Genomic DNA, 20,821 nt, shown 5'->3' on the forward strand with positions numbered 1-20,821 from the left:
TGGGGTGGGTAGAGTGTCGGGCTGGCGTTGGAGGGGAAGCAGGGCTAGAAGCTGTGACCGCGGCCCCTTCCTGCTCCAACCGTGAGTGTCACAACTGGTAACGGCTGTGGGGACATGGCCCAAGGTTGGCCCCTTGCTGGCCCACCAGCCCCAGCGGGAGAAAACAAGGGCTCACAAGGGCCTTGTCGCTGCCTCCCCATCTCTGTCTCTGTCTCTCTCTCTCTCTCCATCTCTTTCTGCCTCCTTATCTCCATCTCTCTCTCTTTCTGTCTCTCCATCAGTCTCCTGGTCTTGATTGCTCTGTCTCTGTCTTCCCTTCTCTGTCTGTCTCCATCTCTGTCAATCTCCTTATCTCTCTCTCTCTCTCCCCATCTCTTTCTGCCTCCTTGCTTGCCTCCATCTCTCTATCTCTGTCTCCTCCTCTCTCCAGCTCTCTGCCTGTCTCTTCTTGTCTCTCTCCACTTCTGTCTGTCTCCCCATCTCTGTCTCTCTCCAGCTCTGTTTCTTTCTCTGTGTCTCCTTGTCTCTCTAACTCTCTCTGCTCCCCTTGTCTCTGTCTCTTTGTCTCTCTCCATCTCTGTATCTTTCTCCTTGCCTCTCGCTCCATGTCTCCATTTCCTTCTCTCTCTCCCTGTCTCCTCTTGTCTTTCTCCACCTCTTAGCCTCTCTTTCTCTCTCTCTCTCCCTCCGTCTGTCTGTCTGTCTGTCTGTCTGTCTGTGCCCACCTCTCCTGGTGTCCCTGTCTGTCTCTGCCTCTGTGTGTCTCTGACTCTCCCCTCTACAACAAGGCAGACAGGAGAACTCCATCGTTGGCCTCCCTGTGTGTGGAGACTCTCCAACCCACTGGGTCCACTCCCACCTGAGCCCCGCCCAGGGCCCCCAGATGCCCATGTGACATCAGATGACAGTGAGCTGGAAACAGGCTGTCTGGGGGTTCTCCAGGGAACCAGGGGAAGGGGTAGATTTGGGGTGGGCATCCCACAAGACACTGAGTGCCTGTCGGAACCCACAGCCTGCGCAAGACTGAAATCCATCCTGGCAATCACATGTAGTAACAATGTAGCCATGTCAGTAAACATACTGGCCAATCCTAGGAGGAGGCGTGCGCAGGGGGCGGGGCCAGGAGCCGCGTTTTCCTCCCAGTGTTTCTCTGTAACAGCTCAGAAAGGTCCCAGCTGGTGTCCGAGGCAAGCTCCTTCCCAGGCCACCCAAGGAGGCTTCAACTGCGGACCTTTCAGAGAGCAGCCAATTGAGGCAGGCACCGCGACGCCACCAGCTGAGCGCCTCCGGAGTTTGTTGTGGGGGAAACGTCCCAGGATTAGGAGTGTGGGGGGGAGGGGGCTGCCCATAATGTGAATGGAGCAAAGTAGTAAGTGTCTTAAAAAAGATTGGGGGTCTGGGACTGGGATGCCAGCCTACACTAAGGGTGTGACCTTGGCTGACCTGGTCATGAGACCAGGTGGTTTGAGTCCCCCCCCCCCCCCCCCCCCGTGTCAGATGCAACCATGAGACCTCAGGTAGTCTGGGTCCACCCTGTGCCAGGTGCAGCCAGGAGACCTCAGGTGCCTGGGTCCACCCCATGTCCAGTGCAGTCAGCAGACGGCAGGTGGCCTGGGTCCCTCGTGTCAGGTGCAGCCTTTAGCCCTCAGGTGGCCTGGGGGCCCTGTGTCAGGTGCAGTTAGCAGTATCCCTGGTTCCTGGGGAGTCCCAAGACCTGGCGTGGGCAGGTGGGGTAGCTGTCTCCCACCCTAGGGACACACGCAGGCATCAGACAGCAGTAAATGACGTTTTTATTAGTCACAATCACAAGGACCTAGGGGTGGAGGGGGGGTGTCGCCAGACCCAAAGGTGCGATTTGGGGGACACATGAGGCGTCTCAGATGTGACCACGGTCGGTGAGGGGCCGGGAGGGGGTCAGGGCTCCCCCACTGGCTCCTCAGACGGGGTATTCACAATGGAGTCGATCCAGTCTCGGAAGAGCGACACCGAGGTGAAGAAGTCGGTGCCAGTGCCACAGGGGTCCATGGAGAAGGAAGCCACACCGTGAGCTAGGCCACCACAGATGAGGGGGACACCTCCATCACCCTGCGAGGGAGCAAGCACGTGAGGTGCTGGGGGCCCACCTCCCCAACTCCCCACCTCTCCTCACTCATCATTCCAAACTCAGGGCCTTTGCACCGGCTGGTTCCTCTCTGTGTGTGCATCTCAGGTTCTCTGTTCAGCTCCTGGCCCAGTTTGGGGGCTCAGATGTCTCCAGAAACACCCTGACACCCCAGTTTGGGTTGCACTGTCCACCTTAACTCTGTGGTGGGCTACATGTCTGACAATGTCTGCCCTCCCCACCCCCGCGGTCTTCCTGCACCCACCCCACTGCCACGGAGTTGACGGACTCATCACCACCCTGCAGGGCGGAGCAGAACTGCTCCTGAGGGTGTGTGAGACTGCGGCAGGCAGCCTCCCCTCTCTACCAAAGGGCGTCGGGTAGGTTTGAACCACCAGCCTTTTAGTGAGCGGCCTTGGTGTGTGCCCAGCCTCTGTGAAATTGTTGAGCTTCTGAGTGTTAGCACCTCGAGATCTGGGGGGAACCCTCAAAACTGCCGACCCCAGCCCCACGAAGCCCCAGTGGCTGGGCCTGGGTCCTACCTGGCAGATGCCACCCTGGCTTCCGAGCACACCTGTGCACACGTTGCTGGGCCGACACTGCTCCTTGGGCGTCACGGTGACATTGAGGACCCTGGGGCAGCAGGAGAGTGGCCCTGACGGCCGAGTGATCCCCCAGCCGGCCACCTGGCAACTGGAACCCGTTTCCACTGTGGCGTTCTGCGGGGGCAGGGGCAGCAGTGCCACCCTGCTGGTCAGCTTGGCCTCACGGTCCAGCTGGAGAGGGAAACCGAGTCACAGGGGGCGGGCCTGGGCTCCGGGCCCTGGTGGAGCTCACTGGAAGCAGGCAGCGCATGGTTTGGGCTCAAATCCCAGTTCCCATGGGAGGACTGACCCTGATCTCGCGGGACCTATGCTTTTCCACGAAGAAGCCCAACCCACATCCCCTGAGCTGGCTCCAGATGCATGGCACACGCAGGGTACACGCATAAAAGGCGCGTGCTCGGCAGACGCAAAGCAGGCAGCCCTGCAGGGCAGGTGGAAGTGAGTGCACTGTGGGTTTCACTCTCTCCGGAGCACACAGCCTTGTTTTTCCCCTGAGGTGCAGCAGGTGGGTTTGAACTACCACCCTTGGGATTAGCAGCCCTATGCTTAACCCAAAGTGCCACCAGGGCCCCTTGCTGTGTAGAGCCAATCCAGGAAAACCAAACCAGGCTCATCTATAGGGTTCCTGGGGCTGTGAATCCTTATGCAGACACACAGCCTCGGCTGTCTTGTGCAGAGCAGTGGGTGGGTTTGAACCGATCACCTCGCAGTTAGCAGCACATTGTGTCCCTGACAGAGCTGCCAGGGCTCCTTGTAGCAGAACCAAACGAAACCAACCTCACTGCCATCAACCCGATGCCGACTCACAGCGACCCTAGAGGGCAGCGTAGAACTGCCCCTGGGGGCGTCCAAGACTGGAGCTCTTATGGGAACAGAAAACTTTCTCTTTCTTCCCAGGAGTTGCTGGTGATTGCAAATGGCCGACTTTCAGGGTAGCAGCCCAATGCGAGGGGGGAACATCTCTGCGGGAATCCGTGTGTGAATCCAGGAAAAGCCGTGCCCAGGAAATCCGGCTGAAACACCAGCTGGGAGCCCACTCCATTCCCAGAAGCCGGACAGCCCCAGCGACCAGGCAGGGTTCGGGAGCCTGTGGCCAGCGGGGAGTCCCTGACCCTGCTGGGCGGGGCAGGGACGGAGTGACTCCGCATGGGGGCATTGTCCTGCAGTCTCCATGGCAGGGGACCCCATCCCACCCTGGAGGAGGGAAGTGAGCACACTGATTCGGTCTGAGTCGGAACTTGGGCTGCGAGCAGGCAGGCTTGTCCTTGTTGGTATCAGGCTGCTGCTTATCCGGCCGCCACGCCAGGGCTCCTTCCGCGCAGGCCCGACTCTGCGCCCGGTTCCTCCCTCTCCCCCCACCCCCTCCTTTGTAGACACTGTGCCCCCTATAAACACCTTTCCCTGCCTGCTGGGGACCCTGCCTGCTGCTCCGAGACTTTGACGCCTCGAGACCCACGGGCGCAGGGCTCCCTACTGTGACTCGCGCACACACAGGACGCATGCACGCACGCACATCCCACATGCACAGATGCACACGCACATAGGCGCACGTGCGCGCACATACCCACAAGCACAAGCGTGCAGCGCGTGTGTGCACACGCACACGGGCGCGCACCCGCACCCACCCGCACAAGCACGTCCGCACATGCGCGCACACGTAGCAATACACGCACGCACGTGTGTGCGCGCGCACCCTCACGGTACACACGTGCGCGCCCGCGCACAGCGCGCGCCCGCGCCCGCACCTCCAGCAGCAGCAGGTCGTTGAGGTTCTCCTGGGGGTCGTAGCCATTCTCGCTGATGCCGCGCACGGAGAAGACCTGCCGGGAGCGTTCCCTCCGCCTCAAGTTGTGGGCGCCCAGCACCACCGTGGCGATCCCGGGGTTCCTGGGGGGACCCTAGTTTAGAGCCTGACGGAGGACCCCTCACTGTGGGGCGTGCTGAGAACTCTCCTCACTCCTTTCTCTCTCTCTCTGAGCCCCTCCATTTGCCAGGATGCACCTGGGAACCGCCCCTCTGGGTCCCACCCGGAACCCCCTCCTACTCTGACTCCGGGCTTCGCTCGCCAGCCCCCCATGAACCCACCCCGTCCATCAACGCCCCCCACCCAGTTCTGAGCGTTCCGCCTCTCCCCTTTCACCCTCCCTTCTGGGTCCTCTCTCTGAGCTCCCGCCTCCCGCCCCTCAACTCCCCTGTCCGAGCCGCCCCCAACCCCACTGCCCCTCACGGGTTGTTGAAGCAACTGGCTGCTGTCATCACGTAGCGGCTGTGGATCAGGGCGCCCCCGCAGAAGTGTCTCCCTTGGTGCTGAATTGAGGCCAGGAACGGGAAGGCCCCCCGCTCAGTTTTCCTGCCCCCCACGATTACCGCGCGGGGGGCCGAGCCTGGAGGCGGGGCGGGGGGTGCAGTTTGAGGCCCCTCCAGCCTCAACCTCAACCTCACCTTCACCTACCACCCTTCCCTGCTCCCTGAAGGCCCGCCCCCATACGCCCTTTCCCACCCGTGCCCCACCCCCAGGGTCGCTCACGCGCAGACAGACATGCTGCCTTAGGCCAAGTGGTCACCCCGTCAGAGCCCAGCGTTAAGCCTCTGTAGCACAGATGGGGGGCGCTGGCACAGGACAGGGACTCACCAGCCCAGGCAGAGGATAGCAGGCTGCCCAGCAGGACCACGAGAGCCAGGGCAGGCATGGTAGGGGCTGCAGTGGAGGCTGTGGACAAGCGGACGCAACACCCTTATATTGGGCTTGGTGGTGGGCATGCTCCCCCCCTGTGGGAGAACAGCTGGAAAAGGGGAAGTTGCCCAAGGCTGCCAGGGCCAGCCTGGACACCTCCCCCCCACCCACCCCCCACGGTGGCCCTCCATCTGTGGGGACACTGTGAGGAGACATGAATCATTTGCTGCCCAGGCAGGGACTGTGACCTGCTGGCCGATCTCTTCCTTATGCCCCCAATCAGTTCCCCATCCTGTGCACGGGGTCCTGGTGAGCAGCTTGGGGTTGAACCAGAGGCCCCACATTTGAGTCCTGCGGTGGTTCAAACCCTGAGACCCTCAGTTCTGAGTCAGTGATGTGAGGGCAGAGCAGCTGGGGCCAGAGCTCCTGGCCCTGGAGAGGCTGTGATGTCTCTGAAGGGGGCCCTGCAGGGGTTTGAGGGCCAGAGATGGGACTGAGGGTGTGGGGTGGGTGTGGGGGAAACCACAGCTGGGACGACAGAAAGACAGTCCAACTAAGCAAAGGGTCAGCGGAACGGTGTCATCCACACTGGAAAAGCATGGGGACTGGCTCAGGGAAAGAGTCCCCCTCCCCCAGACATTAAGTTCCCCTCACAGGGACCTTGCAGTCCAGAGGGGAGCTGCCCCTAAGGTGTCCACCCAAGGCTGTCATCTTCCCTGGAGCAGACAGCCTCATCTTTCCCGCACTGAGCCGCTGGTGGGTTTGAACTGCCAACTCTGAGGTCAGCAGCCTAACACCTAACCCACCCTGCCACCAGGCCTCCTCTTTAGCATCAAAACAAAGACTCGCTGCCATCCAGTTGATGCCACCTCTTAGCGACCCAAAGGGCGGAAGAGAACTGCCCATGGGATCCCAGGGCTTCATCTTTTTTCTGAGGGGTGGTGCCTGGTGGGTTCCAACAGCTGCAGATGGTTCATTTCGCAGTTTAACCCTGCCCCCACCCACCGCTCCCCAAAGCCCCTCAGGAAGATGCAGATCGAAACCTCACTAAGATGCCACCTCCCACGCGCTCCAAAATCCCACTCGCTGCCGCTGGGTGGACTCAGACTCATGTCTCCCTCCAGGACAGAGTACAACCGCTCCGGGGGTGTCCGGGTTGGGGTGGGGGTGGATCACCAACCAGGTAGTCGCCTTCCTGATTTCACATGCTGTGCCAGCAGGGACCTTTTGGCGGCCACCCCGGTGGGCTCTTAGGAGCCCTGGTAGCAAAGGGGGAGACGAGTGGGGCCTTGGTAGCATAATGGGTAGTGCCTTGGGCTGCTCACCACGAGGTCAGCAGTTTGAAACCACCGGCCTCTTCACAGGAGAAAGACCGGGCTCTCTACTACCTTCCTAGCGTCTCTGAAACCCACAAAGGTAGTTCTACCCTCTGTCCCAGGAGTGGCTCAATGCATCGATCTATTAGATCTATTAGTCGATCGCAGATGTAGTGTGGGTAGATCACATGGCATTTAAAAAATAGACGCAAGCCAATTATCAATCACATCACTTAACTGATATACAGCGCAACCAATCAGATGCAATCTTAGGTGTCAAACGCATGCGCAAACTGTGCTAAGTGCTGCAAAGTTATCGCCAATTTTTAGACCTTGTTTTTTTTCCTCTGAAACGTGAGAAAGGGTATTAAAATGAGTGGGGGAGCTGGACCAAGTAAGCAGACAAAACGTATCACTTTCACACGGAATGGGAGATTTTGACACTGCGAGCCGACATTCAGCTGAAGTCCAGAGCGCATGCACAGTTCTGGAACTTACTCGCAGAGGGAAAGTACCCAAACATGAGAAAATATGCTCCCTCCTTGACTGCATGATTCGGCTCTACTTATTTATGTGAGTCAGCCTTTTCCCACATAAAGACCATTAAGTCCAAGTCTCGCTCCACCATGACTGACGGTCATTTGGAAGTGTGCTTGAGGCTGGCTGTCCGCAGCTCCTGTCCGGACTGTGCATCCCTGGCTCATTCCGTTCAGAGCAAGTCATCAGAGTCAACTCAAGAATGACAAAAAATGCACAGAGTTAATTGTCCTGTGTTGTGCAATATGGTCTCATGCGATTAGGCAAGGTATAGAAACGTGCATGTAAAGAATTCTCAATGCATTTATGAATAAATGTAATAAATAAAATACGTTTGCATTTTTGTAGTTGGTAGCTCATTTTGACTTGATCATTTTAAAAGTAGCTCGCATGGTGAAAAAGTGTGAGTACCCCGCTCTATCCTATCACCTCATGATGAGTCTGCATCGAGGCCATGGCCGCGAGCTGAGTGAGGATGGATTTTGAAAATGTTGTGTGCTCCTGTGCCCGCAGCAGACTCACACCGCAGAGAGCAGCGGGGTTGCCCGCTAGTCTGTCCGTCCACAAAGGCGAGCTGCAGGGTGATGCTGACACTCCCAGTCCTGGGTGCACAGGAGAGCAGCCCAGTGCTGCAGTGTCCAGGAAGGACTGACCAGAAGGGGCTGACCGGTGGTTGGTGTGTGGGGTCCCCCATGGGGGACGAGAACCAGACAGCTGTTCTTTTGGGAGTTCAATGTGAATCTCACTTCCATTAAAAACATAAGGGGCAGGCTCCTTGCCAAGGTAACCGTGAGAAGGGTTACCCAATGCCAAGAAACCCAGACCCTCACCACTGGGCCACTAAACAGCATCGAGGCAGACGGAGAAAAGGCTGGGCTTGTGCAGAATCCGTCTTGCTTGGATCCATAATCCGTGCTCACGGAAGCAGCAGAGACCAAGGAACCATCATGGCATTGTGTCAATCTGCTGCTTTGTGAAGTGTTGGAAAGCAAGAATGTTACCTTGACGACTAAGGTGCGCCTGACCCAGGCCACACGCTTTGGATCGAGTCCACCAGCTTCCCCGTGGGGGGGGGGGGGATGAGATTTCCTGCCCTGTAGAGTGACGATCTTGGGAACCCACGGGGGCCATTCTACCAGCCCTGTGGGGTCGTACGAGTTGGCATCCATTCAATGGCACTGAGTTTGAGCTTGGCATATGCACGAGAGAGTCAGACATCGAATAAGGAAAGCCAGCGAGGAACCGTGCATTTGAACAGCATGAGGACTACGGGGAGTTCCGTGGACTGCCGACAAAAGGACACATCTCTCTCGGAAGAAGTAAGGAGGTGGGTTTGGGGGCCTCAGAAGCAGGAACGGTGAGACTGGGTCTCACATACTCAGGACATGTCATCAGGAGGGGCTGGCCTCTGGAGGAGCTCATGCTGTTTGACAAAGTTCAAGGCCAGAGGAAACAGGATGGCCCTTGAGTAGATGGAGCGGCCCGTGGCTGTCACAGTGGGATCCGGTGTGGTGGGGCTAGAAGCAGGACTCAGGGTGCCTTCTGGCTCCCCAGATCGAATCCACCCATAGGCCCAGGGGAGAAAGGCGGGGGACCTGTGTCTGAAGAACCCTGTGGTCGGGTGCCGTGACTTGGACTTAGACACATGACACACGGTGACCTGGGTGACCGAAAGGCCCTTGGGGTTTTCTCAGTGGCAGGTCACTAGGCCTTAGTCCCTCAGAGCCCCTGAGGGGGCTCAACTCCCCAACCTTTGGGCTAGTAGCCCTGAGCTCTTGGTACCATGCCTCTGCAGCCCAGAATCCCTGCAGAGGGGTCACCAGGGGCTGTATTCAGCCCGTGGTGAAGGAGGGGGTTTCGCTGTGACCCACTCTGAGCAAACACAGGGTCCTTGGGGTTCCACCTGCACCTCCATCGTCCCCTCTGAGTTCCGGGCCCCCTATCCCCAGGACCAGCTGGGCCCTCAGGGTGCCTTCTGCAGCCCCGGTGTCCTGCCGTTAGATGGAGGGCAGCTGTGGAGTGTGAACCACCTGGGGTGTTGTGAGCAATACCCAGAGTCTCAGTCCCCCACTTCAGGGGTCCCCAAAGCTGAGCCCCAGGCTCAGACCCCTACCCCTTCAGTGGCCGTGACTGTTCTGCAGCCTGCCTGGCCTTGCCTTCCCTCCCCCCCAGCAACCCGGAGAGAGAGAGCCTCACCCTGGAGACCCTCATCCAGGACTCCCAACGGTTAGGAAGGGTGCAGCACCCCAGGGACCCGTTTATTGCCCCACTTCCCTCCCTCTTCCTCCTGCCTTAAGGGGGTGTTTGTGGTCACTTTTCAACACTCACATTCCCAACGGCCACTGGGTGCTGCCCCTGCACCTGGCTGGGGGGAGCAAGACAGAGTCCATGTGACCTTGGGCTAGCAGGAAGCCCCCTGGGTGTCCCATGGACCGGGTTCCCGTGGGTGTGGGGGCATGAGCTGGGGCCACACCAATGGACTGGGCCCGTGCAGGGCTCAGCAGGAACTGTGAGGCCAGAGGCCTGTGTGCCAAGACTGGCCTTTGGCTCCAGGGCCTGACTCCTCCTTACCCATGTCTCAGGATCTGCTGGAGACTGGGACTCACAGGGTGCTCATAGACGCTAAACAGATTCAAGAAAAAACAAACCCTTCCCTGTCCTGGAGTGGATGCCGACTCATGGTGACCCTAAAGGACAGGGTAGACCTGCCCCTGATGGGAGAGAAAGCACCGTTTTCCCTGGGAGCAGCTGGTGGTTTCAAACTGCCGACTTTGCAGTTAGCAGGTACTTGTGACACCCCCCCACCCCCACCCCGCTGGGACTGCAGGTCCCAGTCAAATCCTGTCACTGGAGGTCTGGCGACTTGGACTGAGCGACTTAAGTTCTCGGGCCTCAGTTTCCCCACCAGTAGGGCGGGGTCAGCCCGACCTTCCGCCTGTGGGGGGTGGGTGGGACGGTGTCAGCTGTGCCAGATGTTGGTACCCACGGGGGACCTGTCCCCTGCAGCTGTAGGCCTGGCTGTAGTCCAGGGAGGGGCAGCGCGAGAAGACCCCAGCGCCGGGGCTGGGAGCGAGGCGAACAGGGAGGGAGAGAGCAGCTCCTCCCCCCACCCCACCCCACCCCACCCCCGCCCGCGTCTTTTGTCTCCAAAGCTCGGGCACCAAGGGAGCGCGCGCCGTGGAAACGCGCGCCCGGGAGCTGCAGGAACCGGGTGGGGGGCGCAGAGGCCGTGAGAGACCCCGGAGCCCAGGCCGCCCGCCCCCGGCACCGATGGGGCTCGCGAGGCCGCTCTGAGAGACCCCAAAGGGGGCGAGCGCCCCGGAGCGAAGAGGGGCCAGGAGGGAGGAGACCCCCGACCCACGTCCGCGGCAGCTCCCGCCCGAGCCTGATACCAGGGACCCCCGTCTCCTGCAGACAAAGAGCCCCGCCCCTCGCGCGGCAGCCAGGTCGCGGTGGTCGCCGCCGGGGTCTCCGCGCGCCCCGCCCCCAGGGGGAGTGGCCCCGCTTTGTGCTGGGCTCTGCGCCGCCCTTGGAGCTCCGGCTGCGCCAGGTGAGCGGGGCTGGGCCGCAGCCCACCCTTCCTTTGGCCCCCCATCCCCATTCTCCTGGAAGCTCCCGCCCTGCCGCGGGGCCCGCGCCCCGCCTGAGACCCCCACCCAAATCAGGTCGAACCGCCCTCTTCGCTGAGCCCCCGCCCGATCCCCTATCGGGGGTGGGTGTCCCCGAAAGCCGGAGGGTTGGGTAGGGTCGCGGTACGCGGAGGTAGGCCTCGCGAGGGGACGCCGCGGCCCCCAGCCTCAGTTTCCCCAGGCGGTTCCTGCGCCCCTCGGCTTCCCCTCCCCCGCCGGCGCCCGCCCGCCCGCCGGGCGCAGTCCCTCCCAGCCCGGCCCGCGAGTCCGCGGAGCCATGATCTCTGCCAAGGGGAACAAGACCCCCAAGGACAGCATGACGCTACTGCCCTGCTTCTACTTCGTGGAGGTGAGGGGCGCGCTGCGGGGGCGGGGGCGCGGGTCTGCTGCGGGACAGGGGGCAGGTGCTGTCAGATTGGGGGCGGGGCGGCAGCGGAGTTCCAGGGGGCTAGAAGGGGCCACCCCGGGGCGGGGACAGCCTTGCCTGTGGGACGCTGGCCTGTGGGACCCTCCGTCCAGGTTAATGGCCAGTGGCAGGGGGTGAAACAGGGTCCGGGAGAGGGAGGGGGGCGGGGCAGCGAGGTTAGACCCGGTTTTTTAAATCCCACCTCTGCTATCGTGGACCACCCCCCACGCACCCCCACCCTCGCAACCCCGGGGACCCATTCCTTGACTGCTCCAAGCCTCAGCTTCCCATTTGTAACCTGCACGCCTCACAATTCTGGGTGGCTGGGCCCTGGAGAGCGGACTGCCAGGCCTTTCCTACTCGGCCCCTCGGGTGGATTTCAATCTCCAGCTTCTCGGTCAGTCAGCAGCTGAGTGTGTGGACCATCTGCACACACACACACACACACACACACACACAGCCAGCTGAGCATGTGCACTGCCTCGTGCGCGCGCACATAGGGTGGAGGAATTGCGATGGACACACTGCCTGTTGCCAGGCGCGCATGGGGCAGAGGGCGGCACCGTGGAGCCCGTGTTCAGGGCATGTGCCGGCCTTCTTCCCTCTGTCCACTGGGCTGCAGGGGGCCCTGTTTACTTAACCAAAAGTGGCATTTAAATTCTTGTTAGCACATGTTCCATCGAGCACACAGATGGAAACCCTGCTGAGTCTGATCAGGTGGGGTGCAAGCATGTGTCCAGGGAACACAATGATGTATGTACGGATTATAAAAAGAGTTTATGAGCCCCTAATAAAACGATTAAAAAATGTGTCCAGAGGGTCTTACAGCAGACCCCAGCCTCGCATGCTGGTTAGGACGTCCCAGGGCCCCACGCTTGCTTAGACTGCACCCCAGAGCTGCTGGTCTGACCACCTGCCATCCCCAGAAAGCAGGGATACTTCCCTAGGGACTAGCCAGGCAGCCCCTCCCGGAGTCGATTCCCACGCACCCTGACCCCACAGGCCACGCGGGGCAAGGCTGGCCTAGGAAGCACCTTCCTTGTCCTTCGCTGTGGGAGCGAGTTTGTCCATAGGATGGGTCCACGGGAGGGGTGGCCCATGAGCCCCCCCAGGCAGGGCACACTGTTGTTCATGCCCATGTGCGTATGTATGGGCGAACGTATACGTGTGTATGTATGTGCATGCAAGTACATGTGTGATGCATGCCTACATGTACGTGTCATGTGTATACATGTGTATACGTGTATGCATATGTATCTGTGTGTGGCATATGTGTGTATGTATATGCGTGTGTGTGTGTGTATTGGTGTGTGTGGTGTGTGTGTACTTGTGTGTGTCTGTGTGTGGGTGTGAAGCAAGTACCGGTGTTAGCAATATTTGGGATCTTGGCCGTCTGTGGTGGGAAAGCAGGGCACTGGTGGTAAGGGGGTGCATGCTGGCTGCAATTCGTAGGACCGGCAGTTCTGAACCAGCAGCAGCCCTGCAGGGCTTGCTGGGAACCAGCATGGGTGTGAAGGCAGCAAGGTGTGAGCACCTGGGCCTCAGCTTCTCCGCATTTCCTTGGTTGTGGGTCTTGCACGGGTTTATCTTTGTCACACACACACACACACATGCGCACATACGCTGGTGTGTTTATGGAGGGAACCGTGCCTCCTGGGCCTGATGCATTCTGGGGCGTGGTGGTTTTCTGCTGAGGACTTCACTTCTGGGAGCAATGAGGAGTGGAGGAGGTGATGGGGTTGGGGTGGGGTGCTGGCCAGGCCATGCCAGACACGAGTCTCACCTCATTGTCTCATCTTTGCCCAAGGTGGTCTAAGGTTCCCTACATCTTCTCCCCAACCTCCTTCCGCTCACAACCCCCTTCTCTGTCCTTTCCCTCTGCTCTTACCGGCTGTGGCTGCCCCATGCATCAGGGAAGCTGCCTCGGGGCGCACAGACAGGGTCTGCACCTGCCCACTCCGCTCGTGCCTTAAGCCTCTCCCTTGCCCCTGACACTAGCTCACTTGCAGGATGAAATGGAGTTAGCAAATGCCTAGCAGGTGCCAGGCATGAAAGGGACAATGCCACCTCCCTGAGACTCAGGAAGCCACTGGGGCTTAACTCAGGTTTAAAAAGAAAATGGATGGATGGAGGGGTGAGGGTGATGGGTAGATGTTGGGTGAGTGGATGGATGGAGGGGTGAGGGTGATGGGTGGATGTTGGGTGAGTGGATGGATGGAGGGGTGAGGGTGATGGGTGGATGTTGGGTGAGTGGATGGATGGAGGGGTGAGGGTGATGGGTAGATGTTGGGTGAGTGGATGGAGGGGTGAGGGTGATGGGTGGATGTTGGGGGCATGGATGGATGGAGGGGTGAGGGTGGTGGGCAATGGATGTTGGGTGGGTGGATGGATGGAGGGGTGAGGGTGATGGGTGGATGGATGGGTGAAGGTTGAGAGATGGATGAAGGCATGAGTGAAAGATAATGGGTGGGTGCATGATAAGTGGACGGGTGAAGGATCATGATGGGTGGGTGGAGAGGTGAAGGTTGATGGGTGGAAGGATGCATGGATGGATAGGTAGATGGGTGGAGGGGATGAAGAACGGATGAAGGGGGATGGTGGTGGATGAGTGGCTAGTGAAATGTGACGATGGATGGTGAAGGAGGCCGGGTGGTTGGATGGGTGGGTGAAGGATGGTGGAGAGAGAGGTTGGTGGGAAGAGGGTGAAAGAGGATGGATGGGTGGGTGGGTGAGTAGTTGGATAGATGCAAGGGAGCATCAACGAGTTTGTGTGAATGTGCCGTTACGTTCATTTGAGTTTCCCCACCAACTTTTTGGAGTCCCCTCGTGCACGGTGGGTGGGTGGATGGATGGACGGACGAGCTGTGACAGTTGCCGTTCAGTGACACTGAGTGGCTGCAACCCGGCACCCCGTGTGCTGCAGAACAGCATTCCCCCTGCCGCCGCCAGGCTGGCGACATCCTCACAGCCCTGGACTGCGTCCGCTGCCCATCTCACCAGGGGGCTTCCTCTTCACCTTTACCAAGCGGGATATCTGTCCTCCCTCCCTTCCTTCGTTCTCAGAGAGCAATTTCCAGTTTATTTCCTTTCCGGTGTGTTTGAAATGTCTTTGCACAGGTTTTGGAGGAGGCCCCGGGGCAGCACCTGCAGGCCCATGTTGGGGTGGGGGCGGGGGTCCGTCCTTCCGGGCTTCGAGGGACCCATTTCCGACCGCCGTGCAGTGGGCGGCACAGCCCACGCGATCCTGTAGTCCCTCACGGCACCGCGTGAGAAGCACGTCTGCGTGGAAGTCACTCGCTTTGGAAATGTCTGACAGCTGTGGCCTCCACTCTGTTTCTGCATCGGAGCCTTCTGACAGCCTTGTCCATGGGCACGCCGTGGGCACGGCTTGTGCAGCCAAGAGCTGCACGTGGCCAAGGCCTTTCTTGGCCCAACTGCGGTGATGATGCCTTTTCTTCAAATCTCCGTCTTCTCCAGCTCGAACCCTCAGGCCCCACCATCCCAGCATCAAACCCCAGGTCCGACTCCGGTCACCACGCGCACCCCAACTCACTCATGTGTCTTTTCCAGGAGCTAGTCTTTGGACTGGGTCGAGCGAGAGGCAGTTGTGTGAACAGCACAAGGGAATAGTGCACGGTGTGAAATCAGGACAGGTGTGTGGCAGGGTGGTATCCTCTCACCAAACCGGCTCAATCGGTGTGCTGAGCAGATCGTCAGAGAAGCTGCATTCTGTGAAGAAGGATGGGCATCAGGATGGGAGGAAGGCTCGTGAACAGCCTGCGGTGGGCAGACGACACAACGCTGCCTGCGGACAGTGAAAAGGGCTCGGAGCCCTTGCTGATGGAGATCCAGGACTGCGGCCTTCAGTATGGATGACAACTCAACGTCAAGAAAGCAGAAATCCTCAGCTGCACCAATAGGTGACGTCTTGATGAAAGGAGAGAAGGTTGAAGTTGTTGGGGAGTCCGTCTGGCTTGGATCCACAATCAATGCTCGTGGAAGCAGCAGCCACGAGATCTAGAGACGTGCTACGGCGTTAGGTAACTCTGCGGCACAAGAGCTCTGTAGAAGGATCGCAGAAGAATCAATGCATGGGGTTGTGCTGGCCAAGAATCCTGGAAATACCACGGACTGGGGAGGGCGGAGGGCAGTGTGTCGTTGTGTTGTGCGTGGGGTCTTTGTGGGTTGGCATCGGCTCGATGGTGCTTAACACCGTCAACCACAGTCTCTCCTGACAGTACGTCCAAAGTGCATGCGAGGAAGCCCTGCCATCCTGGCTTCTAAGGAGCATGCTGGACTTCCCCCAACACCCAGCTGTTTGTTCTTGGGGTCCACAGTACCCCCCCGGCCATCGCCTCCACCCCAGTTCCACTGTACCAGGCCTCCTCCACGCTCCCGCACTCCCATGCATGGTTTTCACTGCCACGGTTTGCGCAGGACCTTAGACCTCAAAGTGACACCTTGGCTTCTCGACGCCTTCCAGGGGTCTTCTGCAGCAGCTTTTCCCAGGGCGACTTCTAAGAGAGCTGATTGTGGGTTCAAGCCAGAGGCAATCCTTCACCACTTTCATCTTTCGCCATTTATCACCATCTTATCTGTTCTTCCAGCGAGCGGATTCTCGCTCTGTTTTTATTATATGCAGACTGACTGCGGCTGTCCTTTATTTTGCGGGGAGGGGATCTTCCTCAGTAAGCCCTTCAAGTCCTTTTCACTTTCGGCTAGCAAGGTTACGTCCTTAGCAGGTTGTTAACGGGCCTTCCTCTAATCCTCTTGGCACATCCTTCTTCATCCTCCTTCTTCATCCGGCCCAGCGTCTTGGAAGATTTGCTCAGCACAGGCTGAGTCTGGTGCAACCCCCACTCACACCTTTGTTGGTTTGAAGCCATGCAGTCTTCCCTACCTGTTCTGTTTGAACCGCCTCTTGGTCTATGCACGGGTTCCCCGTGAGCATAATTAAGTGTTCTGGAATTCCCATTCTTCCCAATGTTTTCCATAGTCTGTTATGATCCACACAGTCCAGTGTCATTGAACAGCTATAAGACATACTCAGACACCTTTTTATGGATGAGTAGATAGATAGATGGTGGGTGGGTAAAGGAGGGATGGTTGAGTGTGTATGTAGATAAATGCATGGGTAGATGGATGATGGGTAGATGGGTGGTCATTGGTTAGAATCATAATCCCACGAGCAATTTGAATGAGTGAAAGATGAATGGGTGGATGAGTAGATTGGTAGATAGAAAGTGAGTAGATGGCTGGCTGGCTAGGTGAATACATGGATGGGTGGGCATATCGTGGTCTTATTCATAATCGATGGGTGAAGGGGAGGATGGGTGCTAGTTGTTGCCAGGTGCTATTGACCGGTTCTGGTTCAGACTCACAGAAGCCCTATGTTTAACAGAACGAAACGCCACTCTGTCCTGGGCCATCCTCATGCTTGCTCTTGTGTCTGACCGTCCCTCAAGTGCCCTTAGGCCAGTCGGCACTGGTTTCCAAGAGCACCCACTGAAGCATCTATGAGAGGTCAGCTCAGGTTATGGTCGCAGCTGTGTTTTGGGGGCTCCAAAAGGGTCCTGTTGAATTTTCTCCAAGGACACAGAATGAGAGCAGGGATCGATCGCAGTATGAAGATGTTTTCAGAAAGTGGAAAGCAGAAAGGGGGGCAGAGGCAGGAAAGTTGCACCAAGTCATTGCTTTCCCTCGTGACAGCGCGCCTGCTCCTGTCAGAGCGAGCCAGGGCCGCATGCAGCGACTTCCATGGGGAACTAACTGGCTCATGCACCCTACAGCCTGACATTGACCCCAAGACCCTCATGTTGCTCCCTCATACTTCTTTTAGCGCCCCAAACTCAAAGGTTACTTAAAAGGAACCCAGCCTGCATTTCTCGAGAATGCAGAACTTCTGTTTTCACCTGGTGTTCGTTGGAGAGTGCAGAATTCTCAGCGAAGGGTTACAGGTGGAAAAACCACCTGTGGAAATAGGTAGACCTGGAAAGAGGAGATGCTAAGAAGCAATAGCTTCACATTTTGTTGTTTTTGAATAAAGGTTTACCTGCCTTTGTTGCAATTATTTCCTTACTGACTTACCTTCAAATGTAGTTGGTGAGGGGATGGGTGGGTGGTCCTGTTGACTGTATTACATAGATGGGTGGGAGGACCATGACCCTGTGAACAATTGGGATGCGTAAACTGGGGGATAAAGAGATGGGCAGATATATCGTGGGTGAGAGGATGGGAAAGGATGATGGATACATGTGGTCAGGGGGATGGGTGGGTGGATGGGTCAGTGGATGGATGGGTACAAGTGGGTGGATGGAGGATGACAGAGAACGGATATATGCAGGTGGATGTATGTGTGACTGGATGGTGCAGGTGACTGGATGATGGGTATGGCTGGCTGGATGGGTGAGTCGGTGGACAGGTGGAAGGCAGGCTCTGTGGTTGTATCACATAGATAGGAGAACCACCAGCCCGTGAACAACCGGGGTGGGGGAACTGAAGGTGGGTAAGTGTTCTGCAAGAATCTGTGGGCCTATGAGTGGACTGAACTTGTGGACGGAGAGGCCCCCAGCTGAGAGTAAGCTGGCGGTGACTCCCCACAGCTGCCCATTGTGGCCTCCTCCATTGTCTCCCTGTACTTCCTGGAGCTGACTGACCTCTTCAAGCCGGCCCAAGTGGGTTTCCGTTGCTATGACCGCACACTCTCCATGCCCTACGTGGAGACCAGTGAGGAGCTCATCCCCCTGCTAATGCTTCTGAGCCTGGCATTTGCTGCGCCGGCCGCCTCGGTGAGTACCCGGGAGTACTCGGGGAGCTCGTACAGGGAGTACTTGAGGAGCATCAAAGGGTACTCGGTCAGTGAGTATGGGGAGTATTCGAGGGGTATGAGAGTACTTGGGGAGAATGGGGAGTACTTGTGGAGTATCAGGGGGCACTTAGTACGGGGAGTACTTGAGAGTACTCAGCGATTGAGTTCTTGGGAATACTCAACGAGTACTTGGGAGTGCCTGGCGAGTGAGTACTGGGAAGTACTTGGGGAGGACTGGTGGGTGAGGGCTCAGGGTACTCAGGGAGGGAGTATGGGGAGTACTTGGGGAGTATCAAGGAGTAGTACTGGGTGGGTGAGTGAGTACAGTATGGGGAAGTGGCCGCTGGCCACCCTGGGCCGCTGAGAGTGTCCTGTCTGCAGATCATGGTCGGCGAGGGCGTGCTGTACTGTCTGCAGTCTCGGCTGTGGGGCCGCGGCGGGGGCCCGGGCGCGGCCGAGGGCAGCATCAACGCGGGCGGCTGCAACTTCAACTCCTTCCTGCGGCGCACCGTCCGCTTCGTGGGTGAGTCCCCAGTCCCCCGGCGGGCGCTGGCTGGGGTGCTCTGGCCGCCCTCTAACCTTCCCCAACCCGCAGGTGTCCACGTGTTTGGCCTGTGCGCCACGGCCCTGGTGACCGACGTCATTCAGCTGGCCACAGGCTACCACGCGCCCTTCTTCCTGACCGTCTGCAAACCCAACTACACCCTCCTGGGAACGACGTGCGAGGCCAACCCCTACATCACGCAGGACATCTGTGCGGGCGCCGACGTGCACGCCATCCTCTCGGCGCGGTGAGTGCCCGTCCGTGCCCCCGGCCCCCGCGCGGTGCCCTGTGCCCAGGAGGGGCGGGCCTGGGCTCACGGGGCACCTCGTGTCGCAGGAAGACGTTCCCTTCGCAACACGCCACGCTGTCCGCCTTCGCGGCCGTCTACGTGTCGGTGAGTCTGCCCGCTGAGCAGCCCCCGCGCCCCCAGTCCTCCCCGGTGGGGCCGCTGCGCTGACACCCCGGCCGCCCCGCAGATGTACTTCAACTCGGTCATCTCGGACACCACGAAGCTGCTGAAGCCCATCCTGGTGTTCGCCTTCGCCATCGCTGCGGGCGTGTGCGGCCTGACCCAGATCACGCAGTACCGCAGCCACCCGGTGGATGTCTACGCCGGCTTCCTCATCGGCGCGGGCATTGCCGCCTACCTGGTGAGCTAGGGCCGGGAGGGGCAGCGCTGGTGGGGGCGTGCGGACCTGCCCCGAGGGAGGGGCCCCGCCGACTGCCCCGCTCACGCCCCGCGTCGCCCCCAGGCCTGCCACGCTGTGGGGAACTTCCAGGCCCCGCCTGCGGAGAGGCCGGCCGCTCCGGCGCCGCCACCGGCCAAGGACGCGCTGCGCGCCCTGACGCAGCGCGGGCACGACTCGGTGTACCAGCAGCACAAGTCGGCGAGCACGGACGAGCTGGGCCCGCCCGGGAGGCTGGAGGGCGCGCCGCGGCCCGTGGCTCGCGACAAGAGCTCGCTGGGCAGCCTGAAGCGCGCCAGCGTGGACGTGGACCTGCTGGCGCCGCGCAGCCCCATGGGCAAGGAGAGCATGGTGACCTTCAGCAACACGCTGCCGCGCGTCAGCACGCCCTCGCTCGACGACCCCGCGCGCCGCCACATGACCATCCACGTGCCGCTCGACGCCTCGCGCTCCAAACAGCTCATCAGCGAGTGGAAGCAGAAGTCGCTGGAGGGCCGCGGCCTGGGGCTGGCGGACGAGGCCAGCCCCGCGCACCTCCGGGCGCCCGCCGAGACCATGGCGGAGGAGGAGGAGGAGGAGGAGGAGGAGGAGGAAGAGGAGGAGGAGGAGGAAGAGGAGGAAGGAGGCCCAGTGCCACCCTCGCTCTACCCCACCGTCCAGGCGCGCCCCGGGCTCGGGCCCCGGGTCATCCTCCCGCCACGCGCTGCCCCACAGCCGCTGGTGCACATCCCCGAGGAGGGGACCCAGGTGGGAGCCGGCCTGTCCCCCAAGAGCAGCGCCGCCGTGCGCGCCAAGTGGCTCATGATGGCAGAGAAGACTGGGCCGGCAGCGGCCGCCGCGCAGCCCCGCGTGGCCAACCCGCCGCGGCTGCTGCAGGTCATCGCCATGTCCAAGGCACCGGGCGCGGCCTCCAAGGCGGCCGAGACAGGCTCGTCGTCCAGCGCCAGCTCCGACTCCTCGCAGTACCGGTCACCGTCAGACCGCGACTCGGCCAGCGTGGTCACCATCGATGCGCACGCCCCGCACCACCCGGTGGTGCACCTGTCGGCTGGGAACGGGCCCTGGGAGTGGAAGGTTGCAGGCGGTGGGGCCAAGGGGCCCGAGGGCGACTATGAGCTGGGCGACCTGTCCCGGGGCTTCCGCGGTGCGGCCCGGCCACCTGGGCTGTCCCCCGGCTCATCCATTAGCGACGTGGACCAGGAGGAGCCTCGCTTCGGGGCCGTGGCCACGGTCAACCTGGCCACTGGCGAGGGTCTGCCCCCGCTAGGGGCAGCTGACGGGGCCCTGGGGCAGGGCAGCCGCGAGTCCACGCTGCGGAGAAAGGTCGGCAGCCTGGCGCCAGGCGAACGCGACGCACCCGGCGTGGAGACCGAGGCTGAGAGCTACTACCGCAAGATGCAGGCGGCGCGCAGGTTCAAGGAGTGAGCTAGTGGGGGCCAGGGCGGGTGGGGCAGCAGCACGGGGCCGTGAGGGCCGGGGGTCACTCAGAAAATAAAGTGCACATGCAACTTTGGT

General features: G+C 59.9%; 2 protein-coding genes across 2 annotated transcripts; one reads left to right on the forward strand and one right to left on the reverse strand.

The window, feature by feature from the left end:
* Nucleotides 1-1,914: 1,914 nt before the first annotated feature.
* On the reverse strand, nucleotides 1,915-5,396 carry AZU1 (azurocidin 1). Its single transcript, XM_075535152.1, has 5 exons — nucleotides 5,339-5,396; nucleotides 4,934-5,090; nucleotides 4,452-4,593; nucleotides 2,644-2,877; nucleotides 1,915-2,085 (listed from the first exon to the last, which is right to left on the reverse strand). The coding sequence occupies exons 1-5, from the start codon at nucleotides 5,394-5,396 to the stop codon at nucleotides 1,915-1,917; spliced, it is 762 nt and encodes a 253-aa protein (XP_075391267.1).
* Nucleotides 5,397-11,139: 5,743 nt separating this feature from the next.
* Nucleotides 11,140-20,731, forward strand: PLPPR3 (phospholipid phosphatase related 3). The gene is made up of 7 exons (XM_075535242.1): nucleotides 11,140-11,211; nucleotides 17,871-18,056; nucleotides 18,458-18,599; nucleotides 18,672-18,867; nucleotides 18,957-19,014; nucleotides 19,097-19,270; nucleotides 19,373-20,731. Exons 1-7 carry the CDS (start codon nucleotides 11,140-11,142, stop codon nucleotides 20,729-20,731), a joined length of 2,187 nt encoding a protein of 728 aa, XP_075391357.1.
* The last annotated feature ends 90 nt before the right edge of the window (nucleotides 20,732-20,821 follow it).

Source organism: Tenrec ecaudatus, chromosome 1 (assembly GCF_050624435.1).
Source record: "Tenrec ecaudatus isolate mTenEca1 chromosome 1, mTenEca1.hap1, whole genome shotgun sequence".
Lineage (NCBI taxonomy): Eukaryota > Metazoa > Chordata > Mammalia > Afrosoricida > Tenrecidae > Tenrec > Tenrec ecaudatus.